The sequence below is a fragment of the Trichosurus vulpecula genome, chromosome 6 (genome assembly GCF_011100635.1).
Source record: "Trichosurus vulpecula isolate mTriVul1 chromosome 6, mTriVul1.pri, whole genome shotgun sequence".
Lineage (NCBI taxonomy): Eukaryota > Metazoa > Chordata > Mammalia > Diprotodontia > Phalangeridae > Trichosurus > Trichosurus vulpecula.
The window spans coordinates 210,545,334-210,569,857 of NC_050578.1; the positions used below are offsets into that span (position 1 = coordinate 210,545,334).

A 24,524-nucleotide genomic window follows, 5' to 3' on the forward strand; every position below is an offset into this window, starting at 1 on the left:
CCTTCACCTTCCAAGGCAGCACATTCCACTTTTGGACAGCTCTAAGAATTCCACCACACACCCCCCCCCACTTTTTTTTCTCCCTCCATTTGTGTAGGGATTTCTTGGCAAGGAACTTCCTCTACCAATCAGTTTCTTATCTTCAATTTAAAGGGAAGGGACTTGTCTGGGTTCACACAGCCAGGATATGTCAGAAGCAGAACTAGAACCCAGGTCTTGCTGACCATGAGGCCAACTCTTTACCCACTACAGCCAGCTGCTTTTCATTTTTTCCTAGTATTAAGCCAAAATATGGCTCTTCAAATTCCACCTCTTGGTCCTAGTTCTGCTTTTTGGGGCCAAGCTCAGTACAGGTAACCCCTCTTGGACATCCTCACCTGGAATAGTCTTCAGTTCACTTGGGATGCTCCATAGGTCGTCAATATCTTTCTTAATTAAAATAGTATATGTGCTAAGCACCTTACAATTATTCTCTCATTTGATCCTCAGAACCAAAAATCCTGCAAGGTAGGTGATATTATTATCCACATTTCACAGATGAGGAAACTGCAGCACCCACAGGTTAAGTGACTTACTCAGGGTCACACAGCTAGCAAGTGTGTGCGGCTAGATTTGAACTCAGGTCTTCCTGACTCCCAGCACTCTATCCACTGTGCCATCTAGCTGCCCAGCTTCCTAAACTGTAGTGCTCAGATCTGAGCACAGCAGTCCAGATATGGGCTGATCCGGGCTCTCATCTCTCTCTTTCTGGCTTCTGCACTTTTACTGACACAACCGAAGTTGGCCAAACATACTTTTGTTTCACATCAGTAAGTAGGCAGGGAAAACTCTGCCAGTCTAAGTGTTTTTGCCCAGGGTGTTGGTCTTTCTTTTATACTTTCATTTTTCCAGAAACAAACTATTAAGTGCATTTAATGATGTCATTACATTGATTATGCAGCCACAGGGAGGGCACATGACTTGGGTCTATTTCTCATATTCAATCACCAAAGAGTTTATGGGAAAGTGAGGATTTTACAATAGAGTAATCCGACATTACTAGAAAATGGAAAGATTTATCATATTTCAGGCATGGGTGTATGTGCAAATCACAACCAAAAAGGACATTTTTTTCTTTATGCCCAGTATGCTGTAATGATATGCTTTCATTATGTTCATGCTAAGTTGGGCTATAAGGAAATTTGGCCACAGAGGCAACCCAGGACATAGAGAACTCTGATGAAAATGAAATCTATTCTCTGAGAAACAGTACATCAGGCTGATCTCTAACAGGGAAGAGATAAACTCAAATCCTCCCTGACATGTTTGTCAATTGATTTGAGAGTCCTGCCTCGAATTGGGACGTTTAGAGAGGCAGTAGGGTTAGGCGGCTCCAGATAGGCCCAATGCGGGCCCTTATCATTGGTTGCTTCACACCAGTGTCCTCCACCCAATTTAACCCTTCATTAACCTGTCCTTGGGCTTTGCCAACATCTTTTCAAGTACAGTGAAATTATCCAGATACATCAAGGCTTCTGAGTACCCGTTCTATCTGGTCACCAACCACCTTCTCTAGAAGACACTGAAAAATGGCAGGGGCCCCAGAAATCCCTTGGGGCATGTGTTCAAATTGGTGGACTCCTACTGGGCAGACAAAGGCCATCTTCTCCCTGTCTTCCTCTGCCTTGGGGATGATAGCACTGGCCACCAAGGTTAGTTCTAAGAACCACTGGCTGTCTAACAGCCAGCTTAGGGCATCTTGAATTCATGTCATGGAGTACTGGTCTTAGTAATTCTCTTGTTTCAAGTCAGATAATCTTCACACATCCAGATCTCTCTGGGCTTTTCCCCTATCCCCACTTTAAATGAGGGATCCTGACTATAAGACTCTGTGATGGTGCCATTCCTTCAGATGATTTCTAAAGTCTTCCATCTCAATTAGGACATTTTTTTCCTGAGGCCACTGCCAAAAAAGGGCAGGAGCTGTGGAGACGGATTACGCGTGCTGTGCATCCCACTCACACTGTGAAGAATGTGCCAGATCTCATATTAAGTCTTGAGGCACTGGAGAATCACCAAAAGCTGCACTTTTCTGGATTAGATGTATATTTCTATGGTTCTTTCATGCCCTCTGCAACCTCTGGCCTCGATATCCTTGTATGTTTCTTAAAGAAAATTAGATTGCTGGGGTGTCCAGGTATTGACCCCCTACTTGATGCTTACAAGGTCGCCAGTGCTTTTAACAAGCTAGAGTTTATTCAATAGATGTTCCCAGGTATTGGCATATTAAAAAGGGAAACATGAGGGGAACATGGCAACAGCAAGAAGAAACCCTAATGAAAGTGTTAGCCTGGCTAGGGTAGGGGCCTGTTGTCTGAAGCCACAAGAGGAAAAGCCTTCTCTTGGTTGTGGCAGGAGGAAGGCCGACTGTGGTCTGCACCAACTTGTGGGGAATTTAATTCCCAAAAAGAACCCTTTTCTATAGGAGGGATATATTTTTCTTCCTTGCTCCATATGACATAACTAGAACCAATGAACAGAAACTATAGGGAGATTAACTTCATTATAAGTGGTCCAGGGGCTTCCAAGAATGTAATGGGATGCCTCAGGACATATAGAATGGGTCAGGAGTAGAGACAGGACCAGAATTCTGGTCTCCTGACTTCCATTCTGCCCCTACACAATGACATGGATGTTCAAGGTCTGTTTGTGCCTTTTCCACATATAGAGCCTTCAGGGAGATCAGAAACTTGCCAGCCAGGCTTTTTCATCATGGCTCCCCCATGTTGGTATTGCTTCATGGTAGAGGCCCTCGAACACAGAACATGGCTCGACCATCTGTTGCACATGCTTAGACCACACCAAATCCTTGTTCATCTAGTGGGCCTGCCAATCCCAGCCTGGAGGAAAGAAAATCTAAGAAGACAGTGATTGCTATCTTCAAATATTTCCTTTTGTAGAAAGGTGACTTGTTTCTCTTTGCCTCCAAAAGGCACCACTAGATGCAGTGGGTGGAAATTGAAAAGAGGCAGACTTTGGCTCAATGTAAGGAATTTTCCTAATTAGTGAAGTCCCATCGCTGAAGGTCTTTAAGTGAATGGCCACTTGTTGGGGATAGGATAGAGGGGATTTCTGATCAGATACAAGTTAGATTAGATGCCCTCTAAGGAATGTCCTTTCCAAGTTTGAAGTTCTGTCATCTATGATCCCTTCTCTTTCCCTTTCCCCATATCCTCCACCCCTACCCCTGCCCCTTAGTGCTGAAAAGAATCCTTTCTAGGTCAGTACCTGCGAAGCTCCTTCTCTGCTTTATGTTGGTATAGGGCCTCCTCCCTGTAGAGAGCTGCGGCATTGAGTTTCACAGGGATGTTGTCAGGCTGTCAGAGAAAGGAGGGCACAGAACTTGGTTTAGTCATGTGAATCACAATGTTTAGGACCCAAGCGCTTTCAAAGGAAACAGAAAGCTGAGGCTGGCATTTCTGTCACCTTAGATCCCATTCCAAGCACAGGCACAAATGGAGCTTAAAGCTCAAATTGAAAGCTCTCATTGGACAACTGCTGACAACATTGTCAAGGCCTGCCAGAGGAACTAAAAGTTGTTAGTATTTTTCTTGACACAGAGAGCACTGAAAGTTCACAGGAGCATGTGGTGTAGGAGGGAGATCACTCCTCTGACCAGCCTGCCCCACAGAGAGCTCTCATTCTCTCTCTCATTCTCTCTCTCATTCTCTCTCTCTCTCTCTCTCTCTCTCTCTCTGTCTCTCTCTCTCCCTGTCTCTCTCTCTGTCTCTTTCTCTCTCTCCTTCTCTGTCTCTCCCTCTCTATCTCTCTCTCTGTCTCTCTCTGCTCTGTCTGTCTTTCCCTCTCTGTCTCTCTGTCTCTCTCTCTCTCTCTCTGTCTCTGTCTGTCTCTGTCTTTGTCTCTCTGTCTCTGTCTCTCTCTCCTCTGAAGTCATACAGTCGTACAATTTGTGCCATCCATTTGTCTCTTGGCATAGTCTGCCAAGTATCAATTATCTTTTCATGGGTAATGCTTTTTCTCTCCTGTGAGCTCCCTTGAGGTCAGGTGCATTGTCCTGTTGTACTGTTAAGTAAGGATTTGCCGATTAATTTGTTATCAGATTTTACAAAGGGAAGTTGATAAGGAAAATTATTTTTCCGATGAAGATTAAAAAAAAGAAACATGTACAAAGTGCCTACAGTGTGCATGGCATTTGTTGAATGCTGTGGATATGATGATGAAATAAGACTTGTCCCTGCTCTCAAGGAGCTCACAATCTACTGGGATGAGCTTACATGTACACAGATGAATATGAGAGAAGGAAGAGTACATGGCAAAGGGGCAAAGGGGAGATCCAGACAAAGTGTTTTAAGAAAATTTGAGGAAGGAGAGATTACTTTCAGTTGGGGGAATGTAGGAAGCTTTTTTTTTATGAGGAAATTGGGGTTAAATGACTTGCCCAGGGACACACAGCTAGTAAATGTTGAGAGTGTCTGGTCTGAGGCCAGGCTTAAATTCAGGTCCTCCTAATTCCAAGGTCAATGCTCTATCCACTGCGCCACCTAGCTGCCCTGTGGAAGTCTTTTAAAATTCCATCTGGAGGCAGAGGCAGGATGGTAGAGTAAAGGCAAAGACTCACCTGACCTCTCCCAAATTCCCCTCCAAACAACTTTAAAATTACACCTCAAGATGAATTCTGGAGAAGCAAAACCAACAAAAGGATGGAGTGAAACAATATTCCAGCCCAAGATGACCTAGGAAGTTGGCTGGAAAGGTCTGTCTCACTGGGTTAAGAGGGGAGCACAGTCCAGTGCTTACCATAACCAGCAAGGCAACAGTGAGACCCTGGGCCCATGTAAAAGGAAGCCAGTAGCTGGCCACACCTGGCACAAGCTAGCAGCAGGCCTTGGGGGCGACTGAATTAGTAGCAGTGACTTCTAGCACTCTCAGCTCACAGACAGTAAGCGGATGGAACAACTGGTCAGAAGGAGATTACAACGGACCCTTTGCTAGCACTGAGTGCAGAACTCTGTTGCATTGTTCATACTTGGTTCCAGGTTGCAGTCCTGGGGCGAAGAGGAACATTAGCACATTAGAGTTCCCAGCCACTGGGGAGTGGGGACCATGGTCACAATTCCAGGGCAAAAAACAGTACTTGTGGTCACTCATAGACCAGAATATGGGCCAGAGGAGTAGTGACCATACCTCTCCTTAGATCATACTACCTTGAAAGAACTAAAAACTTATAGATCCTCATTACTAGCTTTGAAAACAATAGAACAAAATACTTGAAGCTAGGCACAGTGCCCCCTCCACCCCAGAAACAGAGCCCAAATTTAACATAAAGTTAAAAGTCAATAAACAAACTGGAAAAATGAGCAAACAACAGAAGAAGAACCTGACCATAGAAAGTTACTATGGTGACAGGGAAGCTTAAAACAAACTCAGAAGAGCACAACAATATCAAAATGGCTACATGTAAAGCCCCAAAGAAAAAAGCAAATAGGTTCCAGGCCCAAAAAGAACTCATGAAAAATTTCAAAAGGCATTTTAAAAATCAAATAAGAGAGGTAGAGAAAAAATTGGGAAAAGAAATGAGAGTGATGAAAAAAGAAAATAACACAATAAGCCAAATGGTAAAAGAGGCACAAAAATCCAATGAAAAGAAGAACTCTTTAAAATGCAGAATTAGCCAAATGGAATAGAAGGTAAAAAAGCTCACTGAAGAAAGTAATTCCTTAAAAACTAGAATTAGGAAGTGGAAGCTAATGACTCTGTGAGATATTAAGAAACAATAAAACAAAATCAAAAAAATGAAAAAAGAAAAGAAAATGTGAAATATCTCATTGGAAAAAACAATTGACCTGGAAAAGAGATTGAGGAGAGATAATTTAAGAATTATTGGACTACCAAGCCATGATCAAAAAAAGAGCCTAGACATCATGTTTTAAGAAATTATTAAGGAAAACCACCCTGATGTCCTAGAACTGGAGGGTAAAAGAAAAATCAAAAGAATCTACCACTCACCTCTTGAAAGAGATCCCAAAGTGAAAACTCCCAGGACTAGTATAGCCAAATTCCAGAACTCCCAAGTCCAGGAGAAAATGCTACAAATAGCCAGAAAGAAACAATTCAAATATTGTGGAGCCACAGTCAGAATAACACACAATTGAGCAGTTTCTACGTTAAAGGATCAAAGGACTTAGAATATGATATTCCAGAGGGCAAAGGAACTAGGCTTATAACCAAGAATCATCTACCCAGCAAAACTGAGTATAATCCTTCAAGGGAAAAAGTAGATATTTAACGAAAGAGAGGACTTTCAAGCATTCATGATGAAAAGACCAGAGCTGAATAGAAAATTTGACTTTCAAATACAAGGCTCAAGAGAAGCACGAAAAAGGTAAATGGGAAAGAAAAATCACAAATGATTCAATAAAGTAAAATGAAAAATTAGGTATGACAGACCTCTGGAGAAAACTGAATGGGAATAGAAAGGAATACGCCTTTTTCTCAGCAGTACATGGAACCTACAGAAAACTGACCATGTATTCGGGAATGAAAATCTCACAAATGCAGAAATGCTGAAGTTTTAAATGCATCCATTTCAAATCTTGATGCAATGAAAAAAAATTTGATAAAAGGCTATGGAAACAGATTGAAAATTAAATGGAAACTAAATAATATAATCCTAAAAAATGAGTAGGTTAAAGGACAAATCATAGAAACAATCAATAATTTCGTTAAAGAGAATGACAGTAATCAGACAATATAACAAAATTTATGGAATGCAGCCAAAGCAGTACTTAGGGGAAAATTTATAGCTCTAAATGTTTACATCAATAAAACAGAGAAAGAACAGATCAATGAGTTTAAAAATAGAGAAAGAGAAAAATAAAGAACAGATCAATGAATTTAAAAAAAACTAAAAAGAGAACAAATTGAAAATCCCCAATTAAACACCAAATTGGAAATCCTGAAGTCAAAGGAGAGATTAGTAAAACTGAAAAACTGCTGAACTAATAAATAAAACTAGAAGTTAGTTTTTCAAATAATAAAATAGATAAACCATTGGTTAATTTGATTTAAAAAAAGAAACAAGAAAGCCAATTTACCAGTATCAAAAAGAAAAGTGTAAATTTACTACCAATGGAGAGAAAATTAAAGCAATAATTCAGAGCTATTTTGCCCAATTATATGCCAATAAATATGAAAATCTAAGTGAAATGGATGAATATTTACAAAAGTGTAAGTTGCTAAAATTAACAGATGAAAAAATAGAATACTTAAATAGCCTTATTTTAGAAAATGAAATTGAATAAGTCATCAATGAGCTCCCTAAGAAAAAATCCCTGGGACCAGATGGCTTCACAAATGAATTCAACATTGAAATATTTAAAGAACAATTAATTCCAATACTATATAAATCATTTCAAAAACAGGCAAAAGAGTCCTACCAAATTCCTTTTATGACATAAACATGGTGCTGATGCCTAAACAAGGAAGAGCTAAAACAGAGAAATAAAATTATAGACCAGTTTTCCAAATGAATATTAATGCAAATATTTTAAATAAAATACTAGCAAGAAGATTACAGCAATATATCACAAAGAGCTTACACCATGAGTAGGTGGGATTTATACCAGGAATGCAGAGCTGGTTCAATATTAGGAAAAGTATCAGCATAATGACCATATCAATAACAAAACCAACAAAAACCATATGATGATTTCAATTGATGCAGAAAAAGCTTTTGACAAAATACAACACTCACTTTTATTAAAAACTCTAGAAAGTATAGTAATAAATGAACCTTTCCTTAAAATAATAAATAGTATTTATCTAAAACCAATAGCAAGTATCATCTGTAACAGGGAGAAGCTGGAAGTCTTCCCAAAAAGATCAGGGGTGAAACAAGGATTCCCATTATCACCACTATTAGTCAATGTTGTACTAGAAATACTAGTTATAGCAATAAGAGGAAAAAAAAAGAAATTGAAGGAATTAGAATTGGCAATGAGGAAACAAAATTATCACTCTTCGTAGACAATATGATGGTATACTTGAAGAATCCTAAAGAACCAACTAAAAACTGAGTTGAAATAATTAACAACTTTAGCAAACTCTCAGTATGTAAAATAAACCCACATAAATCATCAGCATTTCTATGAATTACCAACAAAGTCTAGTAACAAGAGATAGAAAGAGAAATTCCATTTAAAATAATTATATACAATATAAAATACTGCCAAGACAAACCCAGAAACTACTTGAACACAATTACAAAACACTTTTCACACAAATAAAATCAGATCTAAACAACTGGAAAAATATTAATAGCTTGTGGGTAGGCCAAGTCAATATAATAAAAATGACAATCCCACCTAAATTAATTCAGTGTCATACAAAACTACCAAAAATTGTTTTACAAAGCTAGAAAAAGTAGTAACAAAATTAATCTGGAAGAACAAAAGGTCAAGAATATCAAGAGAATTAATGGAAAGAATGTGAAGGAAGGTGGCCTAGCAGTGCCAGATCTCAGACTGTATTGCAAAGCAGTAATCATCAAAACAATACAGTACTGGTTAAGAAATAGAGTGGTAGATCAGCAGAATAGATTAGGTACACAATACACAGGAAGAAATGACCATAGTAAGCTTGTGTTTGATAAATGCAAAGATCCAGACTTTTGGGACAAGAAGTCATTATTAACTTTTAAAAACTGCCAGAAAAACTGGAGAGCAGTTTGGCAGAAATTAGATATAGCCCAGCACCTCACACCGTATACAAAAATAAGGTCAAAATGGGCACATGATTTAGACCTAAAGGGTGATATCATAAGCAAATTAGGAGAGCATGGCATAATATGCCTGTCAAGATCTATGGCTAAAAGAAGAATTTATTACTAAAAAAAAGATACCATTATGGGATGCAAAATGGACTCGGTATCAGAAGACCTGGCTCTGAATCCTCACTCTGCCACTCACTAGCTGTGCAATTTTAAGCCACTTCCTCCCCCTCTTTGGGCCTCAGTTGCCTCATCTCTAAAATGGGGGTAATGGTGCTTATAATATCCACCTCACAAAGTTGATGTGAGGATATAGCTTTGAAAAAAAATCTCAAATTTTAAAAGAATGTTAGTGATCATTTACATTTAGGCCAGATATAATAATAACAATAATAATAATAATAATAATAATGATAATAATAATGATGATGGTTCACAGTCCTAGCGCAAAGCCCTTTCCCCAAAACAACCTTCTGACATATGTAGTACAAATATTATGGACTAACTGTTGGGGAAACAGGCTTAGTGAGTTTAAGTAACTGGTTCAATTCAATCCCAGGCACCCAGCTTTTGGAAGGTTCTGTGCAGTTCTCATATGAAAGGGTTTTCATTTGAAAGGGACTAGGAACGGGGAGCTGGGTGCCTGGGGTAGGGAACAAATCTTTAATAAAAGGATTTGTTCTGTAAAGTTTGGATTCGTTCAAAGGGCCGCACTTAAGGACCTAGAGGGCCACATGTGGCCTCAAGGCCGCACGTTCCCCACCCGTCTTAGCTGCCTAATGTGAGATCCTAAGTCCATAGGCTTCCCCAGACTGCATAGGGGTCCATGATGCTGAAAGGGTTAAGATTTCTGCTGTAAGCCCTGGCCAAACTGAACAGTTCTCTGGCCCCCACAAACATCCCTTGGACCTCCTAGAGTGCTAAGTTGGCACCTTTTGATGAACTTAGCACGTGTCCTAGTTATCTGCGGATGTGTCTGATTCCCTTGCTAAACAGAGGTCATCCATTGTGCTTTAAATCTTATCTTTCTCCATATTGGGTGGCCACACTAGCTACTTTTTTTAAATGGCTCTCATTTTTACATTTTTCATTTTATTCTCACAAGAACAGTGTGAAATCACAATAACAATAGCTGGTGTTTGAATCTTTTATATTCTGCAATTATTAGCAATACTCGCTAGACAGGACAGCTGTTATAATAACCATGCCGGATGAGGAAGCTGAGTTACAGAGAGCTTCCCTAAAGTCCGGAGAAAATTAGTGGCAAAGCTGGTGCCACTGGAAGTTGCTTAACTTCAGTCTGCCTCAGTTTACTCAACTGTAAAATGGGGATAATAACAACACCTACCTCCCAGGCTTGTTATGAGGATCAAATGAGAGACCATTTGCAAAAAGCACTTAGCATGTTGCGTGGCACATGGTAGATGCTATATAAATGCTTATTCCCATCCCTCCCCCCTACTGGGACGAAGGCACTCACGGATCTTTCTCCTGGACCGCCCTGCTCTGTGATAAATGGCAAACAATGGTAAGAACAAGGATGCCTTATGCTTCTCTTTGTCATTCATTTTTTAAATTTTGAGTTCCAAATCCTCTTCTTCCCTCCAGCTCCTCCCTCACCCATTGGGAAGGTAATATAATACCCACTGTGCATGTGAGGCCATGATGGTTACACTTCCAGAGCACTTTACAGTTATAAAGCACACCATGAACCTTAGTAAATTGATTAGACATAAAACTTTGAGGCACAAGTGTGAATTTGGAAAAATTCCCTCTTACCCAAAGGTGGAGAAATGAAATAATGGATGGATGGATGAATGAAAAAGCATTTATTAAGTATTTACTGTGTACAGGGCACCTGTGCTAAGTACTAGAGGGGGGAGGGTATAAATTCAAAAACTATACTGTTATTGCCTTCAAGGAGCTTACACCCTAATAGGGAGAGATAGCATCCACAGGAGAGTGGGGATCAGGAAATAGTGTTTTAGTGTGGGCAAAGAGAAGCTTTTGAATGAAGGAATGGTAATTGCTCACTCTATGATGGCCACTCCTACCCACTAGGACTTTTGGTAAGCTGGAGGGTTATTCCCCAACTCTTTCTCCAACCATTCAACCAAAACAAGCTGGGCCAGGGTCATCTCGGTGATGATAAGAACTCTTGTTCTATAGTATTTTCTAGCACACAAAGCATTTTTCTTACAACAGCTATGTGAGAACATGCTGGGTCTCAGAGAAGGGAAGTGGGCTGGCAGAACCAGCTTTGGACTCGGGTCTTCTTCAAATCTAGGATTTTTTCCATGACACTACTTTGCTTCTAATTCAAGGTCAGGTGTTGGGCCTCAGTTTGAATGTCATAACCACTGTGTTGAATCCAGGATATTCATTGTATTTAGAGTTGGAAGGATTTTAAGAGGTCATTGACATCTACTACAATACTATGAATTTTGAGAAGAGGAAAAAATTATCTTTTCACAAATATTTTAGAAACTTGGCTTCTTAATTGAAAAAATATGTGTATGTATGTATATACATGTATATATACATATGCGTAGATACATATGTATATACATAAAAAGCATTTACATACATGTATATGTATGTAAATATATGTGTGTATATGTGTGTGTGTGTTTTACATGAAATTTTGGAGAGCAATCTGGAATTATGCCCAAAGTGTTATGAAACTACTTATACCCTTGGACTGAGCAATACCACTACCAGATCTATTTTCAAAGACGATCAGGGAAAAAAGAAAAATAACCTATATGTTCTAAAAAGGTTTATAGCAGCTCTCTTCTAGTAGCAAAGAATTAGAAATTGAGGGGATGCCCATCAAGTGGGGAATGGCTGAACAAACTGTGGTATATGATTGTGTCGGAATATGACTGTGCTATAAGAAATTATGAGCTCAATGATCTTAGAAAAAACATGGAAAGACTTGGCACAAAATAATGAAGAGTGAAATGAGCAGAACCAAGAGAATATTGTATACAGTAACAGCAATTTTTTAAGAATCACTTTGAATGAATGAGTTAGTTTTACTATTATAAATACCCAAATTAACTATAAAGGACAGATAAAAAAAGATGCTATCTGCATCCAGAGAAAGAGCTGATAGACATATGTATAGAATGTTTTCACATATATATGTATATATATACATACATGTGCATACATATAAATATACATATATGGGTATATATATATATGTCTATATGTATAGACATATATATTTGTGTCTAATGGTAGCCATCTCTAGGGTGAGGGAAGCAAAAAGGAAAAAAGAAATTTACATGATAACTTTGTTATATATATTTAAAAGGAAGAGCAAGTTGTACATAGTAGATTCACAGTTTCATATGCAATCATCTTTTTATTATAATGTTATGGAAATGCTTATTTTTTCCACAAATTAAAAATAAAATACATTTTTAAAAAATCATCATTTGTATTTAGCTTCAAGTCTTGAAAGTTCTGTACATACCTTATAGAAGACCAAGGGAAGTTTCGACTTGGTTTTGTGGGACACCTTAAACTTATAATCAGGTTGCTGATTCTATAAGAATTTCAAAGGAGACGTTAGTGTGGAGGTTTCTAAATGGGTGCCTGAACACAAATGTTAGACCTGGGAATTTTATGTAGCTTCCACCAAAGTCTCCAAACCCTCCTCATGAATACTGCCCATCACTTCATGGCCTCATTACTTCAGTTCTGCGGATCTGCTCTTGGTGGTACTTATATCAAGGATTACCTCAAGAAACCCTGTCCAAGCCTCTCACTCTGTGGGCTCAACTGAGTCAGTAGAGGGCATTGATATACCTTGAGGGTGTATCAGTGCAGAAAAGTCATAGGGGAACATAAGCATCTGTTACAGATAGACCCAAGTTTGGGGGAGATGGGCTGAGTTAGACTATCAGCTCCTCAGGTACCGCTTGTCTCTGTTGAAGCAAACAGCCTTCTGGTTTCTATGTGCTTGGGAATCTTTGCTCGTGTCATAGTTATATAAAAACAACCTAGTACCAATCCATCCTGGCTTTGGGGTTAATCTTCCAATTCGGACACTATCCCCTCTATATCTAGGCAAGGACTGCCCTTTCACTATTCTTTACTAATAAGAGGCATGGGTCAGCTCTAGTGTGGGTAGAATATAATAAAACTCAAACATTTGCAAGATAACCCCTAGAGACTTACTAAAGTTGAACTGTTTTGTCTACATTCCTACATGGAAAGATGATGTGTATGATTCATGAGACCTCAGTATTAGGGTAGTTGAAGGGAATATGCATATATATATGTTTATGTATATATATAAGTGAATGTGTATGTATGTATGTATCTATGTGTATATGTATGCATGTGTATGTATGTGTATATATATGTGTGTGTTTTTATATATATGTATACATATATATATACATATATATATATGTAAAAGAGAGAGAGAGCAGACACAGGGTGAGTTGAAGATGAAGGGAAGATATCTAAAAGAAATAAAATAAAATTAAGGGATGAGAGAGCAACATACTGAGAGAGGGAGATAGGGAGAGATAGAATGGGGTGGATTATCTCGCATAAAGGTGGCAAGAGGAAGCAGTTCTGTGGGAGGAGGGGAGAGGGCAGGTGAGGAGGGAATGAGTGAACCTTGCTCTCATCAGATTTGGCCTGAGGAGGGAATACCATACATACTCAGTTGGGTATCTTACCCCACAGGAAAGAAGAGGGAGGAAGATAAAAAAAAATAAAAGGGGGGGGATGATGGAGGGGAGGGCAGATGGGGGTGGAGGTAATCAAAACAAACACTTTGGAAAGGGGACAGGGTCAAGGGAGAAAATTCAATAAAGCGGGATGGGTTGGGAAGGAGCAAAATGTAGTTAGCCTTTCACAACATGAGTATTGTGGAGGGGTTATACATAATGATACATGCGTGGCCTAGGTTGAAGTGCTCGACTTCTTAGGGAGGGTGGGTGGGAAGGGAAGAGGGGAGAGAATTTGTTTTAAAAACAGATGTTCAAAAACAAAAAAAAAGTTTTTGCATGCAACTAAAAAATAAGATACACAGGCAATGGGGTGTAGAAATTTATCTTGCCCTACAAGAAAGGACGGGAAAAGGGGATGAGAGGGGAGGGGGGTGATAGAGGGGAGGGCTGACTGGGGAACAGGGCAACCAGAATATATGCCATCTTGGAGTGGGGGGGAGGGTAGAAATGGGGAGAAAATTTGTAATTCAAACTGCTGTGAAAATCAACGCTGAAAACCAAATATGTTTAAATAAATAAATTTAAATTAAAAAAAAATAAAGGCATGTACCACCAAAAAATAAAATAAAATAAAATAAAATAAAATAAAGATAACCCCTAGAGGAGTTAAAAAAACAAACAGAAATGAAAAGGAAGCCACTAGCCCGATGTGTCCAAAGTCATGCCTTGACTGAACATAGAGCTTTTCCATGGAAGGTATGTGATCTGAGGACATTACTTGTAGGCCTCCAGCTATCAAGTAGGAATCACAAATTAGAAAGAACAGCCTACACACACATCACCACCAACGTAGTGGAGGGCTGTGTGGATGAAACCAGGATTCAGCCCGAGCTGGAAGTCTATGGCAGTATCTCCTTGTCAAAGGAATGAATACAGCAATAGGGGTCCTATAATAAAGAGACAATTAAGGAACAAGACATAGGAAGAGATCTCCAGCTAGAAACAAGTCATCTGCGAATCCAGCCTGAAATCCTGCATAGTCTGTGTATGTCAGGATGCTCAAAGGGGATCAAAAGCAATTCCAGGCTTTGCCAGACTCCTAAAGATATATGGTCTCTCCCCAAATCCTGGTTCCTAACAATTGATTTGTTCGTGTGATGATGAAAACCTGAGGCCTGGCACTCTGTGTGAGTTTCTACACTCAGATGAATTTATTTCCTGTGTCTTTTGCCACCTTGGGGCTTTGCCACAAAACTGACAGAAGATGGGAGTGCCCAAAGGGAACAGCTTGGCATGGTCCCAGACACTGCAGAACCATCAATCCACAGCAGGAAGATTCATGCTGTAGGACTTAGCTTCCAGGGTTGTGAATGGTGGCTCTCTCACCTCTCCTCAATAGCTGGGCCTGCAGGGGAGCCGCCCCTCTTGTCCAGATGAAACCACACTGTGGCAGCCTTGAGGGGCTCCTCTTCACTGCTTATTTGTGCCCCAGCTGCTACCCCAGCTTCTGAAGGAGTCATTTGCAAGGATCAAGCATGGGGTCTATTCTGTGGAGGCAATCTGTCCCTCTTTGCAGTGGCTGGCCCAACTCAGTTTGGCGGTTTCTGCTTGAGCCAGAGCCCTGGGCACTGGTTTGGGGGGCAGGAGGGGATGTGTTTCCTCCTTTGCATCCTGGATAGGGTGTGTGTCTATAGTCTATGTATGATTGTGAGGGCATCCATTAATAGGGACAACAGGGTAATGAAGAAAGCTAGTTTCATGGTACTCTGGGTAGACTTATGCTTAGAATATGGTTCTGAGACCCCACCAAGTCTAACCAGGAAAGAGAAAGTACCCTCATATGTGTGCAATCCTGAGATTCAGGGGATGACTGAGTCATCAGGAGACACCAGAACTTCCTCAAGAACTCCTCAGGGCCATGTATGGTAGGGTGTACATGTGTCCAGAATTAAAAGATCTAAGCTTGGGCAAGCAGCTGGGGATTAGATAAAGTGGTCATTGTCCTGTACTCCCTTTGCCTTAGCTTTCCAATCCCTGGCAGATGCCCTTAGTTTCTTAGATTCCCTTAGTTACTCTGGCCAACCACACCTCATTTTGGCATCTTGGGGGCTGGTATCCTGCAGTCTTTCTGGTAATGGATTCCTTTGGCCTCCTTCTATTTCCTGTCTTATTACCCTTTAGACATGGGGGGAATTATCCTTCTCTCTCCTGCTTCTGCCCCTGCCCTGGGGATTTCCATATCTATGACAAGTGCTGGTCCTTCTATCCCCAGGGTATGACATATATACCAATGATGCTCAGATTCAACTTGGCCATGTGACTCCTCTAAGGATGACCACTGGGTAGAATTCAGTATTACACAAAAAGATTGTTTTGACTTTTAAAAAAAACACCTCAAATCTACTCTGTAATGATATAATACAGAAAATGGGGTAGGATTTAGCAGGTGCATGATAAATGTTTACAGGTTGATTGATAAATTTGATTTACCGATTCTGATTCCTCTCTTTTTTCTGGTCTGGTGACTGCACAGCTATATGTAGCCATGTTTGCTTCCAGGAGTAATGCCTAGAGATAAAAACAAGAACATCTATAAACATGTTATACTACAATGATATCTGTTTGTCTCTGTATAACTATAACATACTAAGATGTTTAACTATTAGAAATAATGAAAAATATAAATGAACCAGTGTACCAAAATTAAAATGGACCTCATTCTAGCTCTGGCTCCTTACATCATCCCTCTTGCCATGGAAGACTCAACTGAAAGGTGGAATTGTTGGTATATATTTGGCCTCTTTAATTAAGTAGTGATAATTACCACACACAGAAATAATTTCTAATAAATGCATTACACATTTTAATGTGCTACATATCTGAGCTACTGTTATTTTTGCCTAGAATTTTCAGTAGGGGAGACAAGAGTAGGGCCATATGAACAACATTGGACTTGTAGTTCTAAAACTTGATTTTGGGGCTCAGATCTGCCACAATTCAGTTGCTTCTGTACTCAGATAATGGATCCAGTGGAAATGGGGTATGAGGGTGCCTATGGAGGACACCAATCTCTTGAACTCTGAAGTTGCCTGTAATTAGTAGAAAAAAGCAAGAAGAAGAACTTCTAGGTGAAATTATCTTGCCGATTTTAGGTCTGACCATGAAACATCTGTCTCCTGCTCAAAAGTCTTTAGCAACACTAATTCACAGAATTACAGATGTGTAAGGCATCTTAGTGACCATCAAGTCCAACCCATACCAGAGGAAAACACCACAAAACGCTCTACTAGAAACTCAACAAGTGGTCATCAAGACTCTGGTTGAAGACTTCCAGTGAAGACGAATCCATGACCTCCCGAGGCAGCCCATTCCATTTTTGGTGAGCTCTAATTGTTATATGGGCACATGAGTGGCCTGGTAGATAGGGTGCCCAGGCCTGGAGTTGGGAAGACTCATCCTCCCGAGTTAAAATCTGGCCTCAGACACTCACTAGCTATGTGACCCTAGGCAAGTCACTTAATCCTGTTTGCCTCAGTTTCCTCACTTGTAGAATGAGTTGGAGAAGAAAATGGCAAACCACTCCAGGATCTTTGCCAAGCAAACCTCAAATGAGGTCACAAAGAGTCAGACACAACTGAACAACAATTGTTATGAAGTTTTCCTTGATATCTAGACTATATTTGCCTCTTTGCACTTTCTAACCACGGTTCCTAATTCTGCCTTCTGAGGCCAAGTCTGGTCCCTCTTCCTTCTAGAAACAGCCTCTTTTGTCCCCCTTAAACTTCCTATTTTCCAAGCTAAAACCCCAATACTCCCTTCACCCACTCCTCATAAGGTAGGACCTTGAGGCCATTCAACATCCTGGTTGCTCACTCTAATTTCTCAATGTCCTTCCTGAAATGTGGTATCCAGAAGTGAACATGCTACTCCACAGCATGACCAAAGTAGAGTAGAAAGGGAAGGCCACCTCTTTATCTCTGGAGGCTATGCTTCTTTTAATGTAGCATTGGCTTTTTTGGCTTCTGCATGGAGCTGGCAGTCTTTCAGGATCCCCAGATCTTTTAAATTTTTTCTGATGAATTCTGGTCCAGCCACTATTCCCCTATCTTCTCGTTGTGAAGATAATTATTTGAACCCAAATGTAAAATTTGGCTTATTCCTATTGAATCTTATCTTATTTGATCCATCCAGTATTCTACACTGTCAAGATCTTTTTGGATCCTGATTTAGTCATTCAGCATGTTAGCTCTCCTTCCTAGCTTTGTTTCCTTCACAAATTTGACATGCATGCCCTCTATATCTTTATTTAAGTCATTAAGAGTGCTCAAGGCCATGCACAGATCCCTGGGGCAATCCACTGGAGACTTCCTTCTAAACTGACTTAGAATCGTTCAGTGTATGATGAATGAACCATTAATTCATTCATTGAACTCTGCACCTTTGATAAGTGCCAGGCACTGTGCTAGGCATTTTTTTTTTTACAAATATTATCTCATTTGATCCTGACAGCAACCCTGTGAGGTTGTTATATCCTTCCTTTCTGAAGAGGACCAGTGACATCACAGGTAATGTCTTGACTTATGCTTGAATTGGATTTAAATGAGGCAGAGTTGTACAGTCATTAGCCTTACTCTCTCCAAGTCCGGAGGCAGGACAAGAGTCGAGATGACTGGCAATGGCCTGGGCTGCAGTGGATGACCTTGGCATCTTCAATGTCTAAGCTCTCAGCACTCCACAGTGCCTGCTTCATGGCTGTTGGAACAAATTATTCTCACTTGCCCATTCCTCTGGGGGAAGTCTTCACATGCAGGGGGGAGACATCTCCCTAAGTAACTGGGTTTGAGGCCTCTGGGTTACCCTTAACCTGGTTTAGCCTATCTGCTGAGATGATTTACCAGGGGGTGGCTGCTATACATGCTCAGCTTCTTAGAGTCATGGGTGAAAGTTGAGTGAATAAGGTGGAATGAAAGGTGGACAAGAAGCCCTGAGAAGAGCTCAGCAAGCCCTCACACCAGAGGTGCTAGTCCTCCAGAACACCCCATACACCCCACCCTGTGAGGTAGGTGCTGTTATCCCCATTTTACATTGGAGGAAACTGAGGCAGGCAGTTTGCCCAAGGTCACACCACAAGTTAGTGTCTGAGGCTGGATTTGAATGCAGATCTTCCTAACTCCAGGCCTAATACTCTATCCACTGTCTTGCTAGCTGCCAATGGTAGCTTATGAATGGCCTACTGTTTGGGTCCAACCATTCAAGCAGATGTGATTTCACTTAATTTTACTAATGTCTAGCCCACATCTTTCCATACTGTCCATTAGAATAACATGAGAGATTTTTTTTTAAATCAATCCCTATGCCAGAATCTAGGTAAATGATATGAACAGCATCCCCCTGTTCTACCAGTTCAGTAACGCTGTTCACAAAGCAAATAAGATTAGTTGGGCAGGGACTGGCCTTGCCATAAGAAGCCATAAGCTCATTTTCAGTCTCTGGGGCAGCATCTCTTGCCCAAGGGTCTCATAGAAAGCTCTTCGCAATCTGACTCCAATGCTACTTGAGTTTCAATGAAGGGTAGTCTGTGGGTTAGCTCCCACTCAACACTATGGCTGTCAATACCCCCCAGCTGTGTTTAATTAAATTAAATTAAACTCAATTTGACAGGCACTTATTAAGCACTTATTAGATAAGAAGCAGTCTGGAATAGTCAACGTAGAGATGAGTTGGTAAGTTCTGGGTTGAACCTCCACCTTTGATACATACTGGCTGTGTGGCTTTAAGCAAATTATTTAATCTCTCTGAGGCCTGGGAAACCAAGCCTACACATTAAAGAGTGGGTGCTACTTTGGTAGAGAGAGTTTCATCACTGGATGTTTCCTACATCAATGGAATCACAGATCTGGATAATGTTCTGGGAGACTCTGGCAGTAAATACCAAGCAGTCCTACTCCTCTAGAAGCTTGTATCCTGCTGACAGAAGATGGCATGTACACAAATAATTAAATACAAAGAGGTTTTTTTGGTGAGGGCAGAGCATTAGTAACTGGCAGGATGAGGAGATGCCTTTTGTAAGTGGTAGCACTTAAGGTGAGCTTTTAAGAAGACTAGGGATTCCAGAAAAGTGGCATGAGGAGAATGTTCCAGGTATCAGGGACAGCCTGGGCAAAGGCATAAAGGTGGGAGACAAGAATGTTGTGTATGGGATAAAAATAAGTTAGCTAACTTAGCTGGAATGTGGAGTGTCTGAGGGAGAGTAATAGAAAATCTGGAAAAATAGGTTGGAGTCAGACTTCAAAGGCTTTTAATGACAAACAGGATTGTTTGTTTTCCTAGAGACAATATGGGATCACTGAAGTTTCTTGAGCAAGGAAACTTCTTAAAGTTTCTTTTAATTTTGTGGGTTTTAGAATGGATATTTCTCTGAGGAAGTGTGTAAAAGTTGTAGTTTTTAAAGAGCACACTTCATTGACTGTTAGAGATATTGCTATGGCTGTTGGTATGGGAATGTCAAGCATTTCAAGGCTCATTCAAGTCCACAGTGAAACAAGATCAGTCATGCCAAAGCAAAGAGGCAAGTGTCACTGAAAACAAAAAGCAATGTAAAGAATCGACAAAGTACTGCAGCAGAAGAAACTAAATGATTCTCAGAAAATATTCAAAGACCTTTTGAGAGATCTGGTGCCTGTCAGGGTTGTATTGATTCTTCCATAGTGCAATATAGGCTTCTTAATGTTGGAAGAAAAGTGACAAAAACAGTGAAGAAAAAAAAACCCACAACTATTAGTCATTGTTATAAGGAAGAAAAAATGGTTGTCATGGGCAAGACAGTACTTAAAAACTGGAGAATCCAAGGTTATTAAAATAATTTTTTAACTTTAATTTAATTTTTACTGATGAAATTCATTTTTTGTTCAAGGCTATATACTAAAACCATTATCAGAAGTCCAAGTGAGCCTATTACATCTAGGCATCTTCATTAATTCCACCCCAAAATGTTTTGGGATTGTTTTACTTCCAAATTCTTCCCCATTGAAGGAAAGATGATTTTTAATAAATATATTGATAGACTGAGAAGTAGAATTTCTTGGGAATGATAGGAATTCCCATATGGAGATAGATTACTACAACATGGCCTCATATCATACTACCTATCATGAAAATTTAAGAAATTTATCCAAGAAATGAGGATAACTATGCTTCTTTGATGGGAAAACAGCCTATTTAAATCCCGCTTAAAACCTATAATTAAGACTAGACTTGGGAAAACAGACTGTTTATTAGAAGTATACTGAATAGCCAATGTAGTATGTGATTTCATGATAGAGAACTTAAGGAATATGCGTCAAAATCTTGTGAAGTCAATGTCAATCGTACACATCAAATAACTGTAGAAAAGTGAGAACACTGTATATTTTTAAAAGACATGAAAGTTTGAAAGGTTTACTGTATATGTTAATAGATTTAATTATTTAAATTTTCCCCCATTTATTTTGTACACCACTGAAGGAGGAGAACCAGAAGGGAGCAGGGTCACAAAAACCCTGGGAGGACCATGTATCCAGGAAGAGAGAGTGGCCTACAGTGTCAAAGGCTACAGGGAGATCAATTAGGATGAAGACTAAAAAAGGGCTGTCAAGAGTTGGCAATGAAGAGATTGGTGGCAACCTTAATGAGAGTAGTTCAGTTGAATGATGGGACCTTGTGTGAATTACCGCAATTCTTTAGACCTCAGTTTTTTCATGTATAAAAGGAGGGGATTGAACTAGAAACCCCCACAAAGACTCTTCCCCATTAGAAATCCCATGATTCTGTAGAATTGTAGGAACTGAGGTTATTTGATGTCTCTCATTTCCTGCTGAAGGTTGAGCCAACCCATAGGTATTTAAGCAAATATCCAAGCTCCAGAAAGGAGTAGAAGGGGTGAAGAGGTTTAGGTAGGGAGAAGAACCAGCAGAAACTGAAAAGCCAGGTTAGGCTGGTCCAAGGAGCCTACAGAGTGCCAAGATCCATCCAAGGAGCTTTATGAGGAGAGGAGGAAAGACTGGTCCCAAAGCAGATTTTGAGGCTGGAGAGTCTGAGCTGATAGATCAGAGGATCGAAATGTAGGGAATGCCTCAGAACTGACCATTTGTTTGGCTTGGTTTCTCTCCCCAAAGTCTCAGACCTTATGTGGCAGTTACTAATAGTTCTTACCGCCCCACCCCCAAACCCCCATCCCTGCTCAAAAATGCTGCTGTGGTCAGGGTGGGGTCGACTATGTCCAGGCTTCTTTCAGCAGAATTCATGAGACCATGGGCTTGTACAGAAGTGTACAGGAATTGTCACCCAGTGCTAAATAATGACTGGTATTTTCCATAAGAAGGCCAACAGAGGGCCTATTCAGAATCCTGAACAATGGGTTTTGAATGGAGTTCCCAGCAATGCCAGGGTTTGACTCTTTCACTAGCTGGCTTTCTCTTTAAGTGAGGTTAAATGTCAAATCGGTGCACTGCTCATCTCTTCTCAGAGGCATTTAAATCTCTTTTTCCCCTGGTTTTTGGGAACTACATTCATGGCCCCTAAAGCTTTCCTCTTTTGAGGATTATTTTGCAATTACTGAGTACAGGTATTTTTGTTTTTTAGAAACTAGGATTGGGTGGCAGCTAGGTGGCACAGTGAATAGAGTACTGGTCCTGGAGTCCGGAGGACCTGAGTTAAATCCAGGCTCAGACATTTAACACTTACTAGCTGTGTGACCTTGGGCAAGTCACTTAACCTCAATTGCCTTCCCTTCCCCCTCCAATCAGCCCCCTCCAAATAGAAACTAGGTTCACAGGCTTTTTAAAAAACCAGATTTGTCCACACTCATAAACCTTGTTTCTGATACTCTTGCTGAGATTCTACTAATGGATATCAGCCCCAAGTATTAGGTGTTCCTTCCTTAGAGGAAAGTTCAGTATGTATTCACTAAAGAGACAGTTTTAGAAAAACTTGCACAGTAAACTTTTTTCATTTTCTTATGACCTTAGGCCAAGCACCTTCTCCCTTTCTGGGCCTCATTTTCCTGATCTATAAAATAAAAGGGTTGGGCTGAATCAGGGCTTCTTAATCTTTTTGTGTGTGTGTCACAGATCCTTTCAGCATTTTGGGGAAACCTGTGGACCCTTTCTTGGAATCAAGTTTGTTAGTGACATTTGTGATCAAAGGAAATGCTAAATTTCAGTTAGATGTTAGTGAAAATAGTGAAAATAAAGACGTAATTTTTTTTCTCATCTAATTCTTCTGCAATCTATTCTCAGACCCTTGCAGTGTCAATGAACTCCAGGCTAAGAATTCGTGAATCGCTAAGGTCTCTCCTAGTTCTATGAGTTTGTGTTCTTTGTTAACAAGTCTTATCTATTATTTGATAAAGCAGTCAAGTTCGATTATTTGCTGAAACAAACTGGTGTATTTTGTTGATAGCCCTAATTAGTAACTGCCAGGGTCTGAGACTTGCTTCTCTATCAGATGGGATCTTTCTTCAGCAAATGCTGTCCCCATCCTCTGTCACATTTTCTGACACAGTAGTAAGCAGATTTCTCTGCAAAATATGGCAGGTGGCAGCTTTGACCTCCCAGTGGTTTTATCCTTTCATATTCAAACTACTTCTGCAGCCTGAGGCCCTTCAGTCAAGTCTGATTTTCTCTCTTCATTGTCTGGCTACCCATTACAATTCTTATAACTTCCTTACATTTCACAACAGGCATTTTAAAGCCCCTTTCCAAGGCCTGAGAGAGATAATTTTCCTTCACTGAAATTACTTTTCAAAGTAACAACAGAGCATGATATACTTCCTGTCAACTCTCCCTGTGAAAAATTGGAAAGCAGGAAGAAGCCAGGGCCTCATGCCTGCCACATGATCTTCGAGGAAAAATTATCTGGTGTTTTTGTCCTTTCAGGGCTAGTCTGGCACCTTCCCAGATCTGCCATTCCATCCCGTGTGGTTGTGGGTAAATCACCTAACCTTTCTGGGTCTCGGTTTACTCATTCATAACACAGGGATAACAATTCTTGCCTGGGTCCCTTTGAGGAGTTGTGGGTTTACAATGAGCTATCACGAGTGAAGTGTTTTGTAAACCATAAAGTACCATAGAAACGTCAGTTGTTTTTGTTATGGGTGGGGGTGCTGAAGCCCCTCATGTTCTTGTTATTATTGTCACTGTTATTAATAATACAGTCTTTGCAACAGTCCCAGGGAACTAATGATCTTGCTCCATGCTTCTTGGGGCTCTTTGGGCCGCCTTGGGCCTGCTGATGTTGGGGCCTTTCTTGCCAACCCACAAGTCCCTCAGACAGCCACCGTAGCTTCTTCTCTCTCCATGGCGGCTTTGGTCCGCTTCAGATTTGGGGAGCAGGTGACAGGATTTTGCTATTAAATGAGCTCTGATTATTCACACCTGTGCTGGTTCACAGCCCTCACACATTCCATTGCTTCCCCCTGGGATAAACCTGCCCAAGCTTAGCTGGCTGAGCCCAGAGTGGGCATAGCAGAGCCAGCCTGAGATGGTGTGGGAGCTGGTGTGGGCACATCACTACAGGCTGGGTGAAGTGGGAACACTTACAATGAAAGTGAAACTCTGGGGAAGATAGCTTTCATCAGATTGACAGGCTCCCCTTCCTCTTCTGGTATCTCACATCCTGTACTTCTCCAGTACTTTTGCCTGTTAGCTTGAGTATCTACTCTTGATCATCAATCAGTTTTCTATCATCTCATCAATCCCTTGAATCTTGTCCCATCCCAAGAAATCAACCCTGGGACCTGGCCCAGGCTGGCCTTGTCATTCATACTTGTGTGGATTCTGCCTCATACCTTGTTTCTTTTCCCTCAGAGGCCAGCTCACCAAATTGCCAGCATAATTGGCCAAGATGAGATTGGCCCGAGGTCACACAGAGCCAGGAGCGTATTAATGAAGGATTTTCTGTTACCATAATCAGGGTGGCAGGGAAGTTGATTTGCAGGGGCAACAAGGCAGTGCTGGCTTCCAAGAATTAAAGAGTGCACCAGCCTCTTTCTCATTTAAGGCTTCCAGAAAGCGACGTATAAA

General features: G+C 40.5%; 1 protein-coding gene across 1 annotated transcript in view; it reads right to left on the bottom strand.

The window, feature by feature from the left end:
* Nucleotides 1-24,524, bottom strand: part of CFAP99 (cilia and flagella associated protein 99) — a 173,994-nt gene that overhangs the window by 31,338 nt on the left and 118,132 nt on the right. The window contains exons 9-11 of the mRNA XM_036765417.1: nt 15,955-16,032; nt 12,252-12,323; nt 3,268-3,356 (exon numbers count right to left, since the gene is read on the bottom strand). Coding sequence (XP_036621312.1) covers nt 3,268-3,356; nt 12,252-12,323; nt 15,955-16,032 — 239 coding nt within the window. The remainder of the gene's footprint in view (nt 1-3,267; nt 3,357-12,251; nt 12,324-15,954; nt 16,033-24,524) is intronic.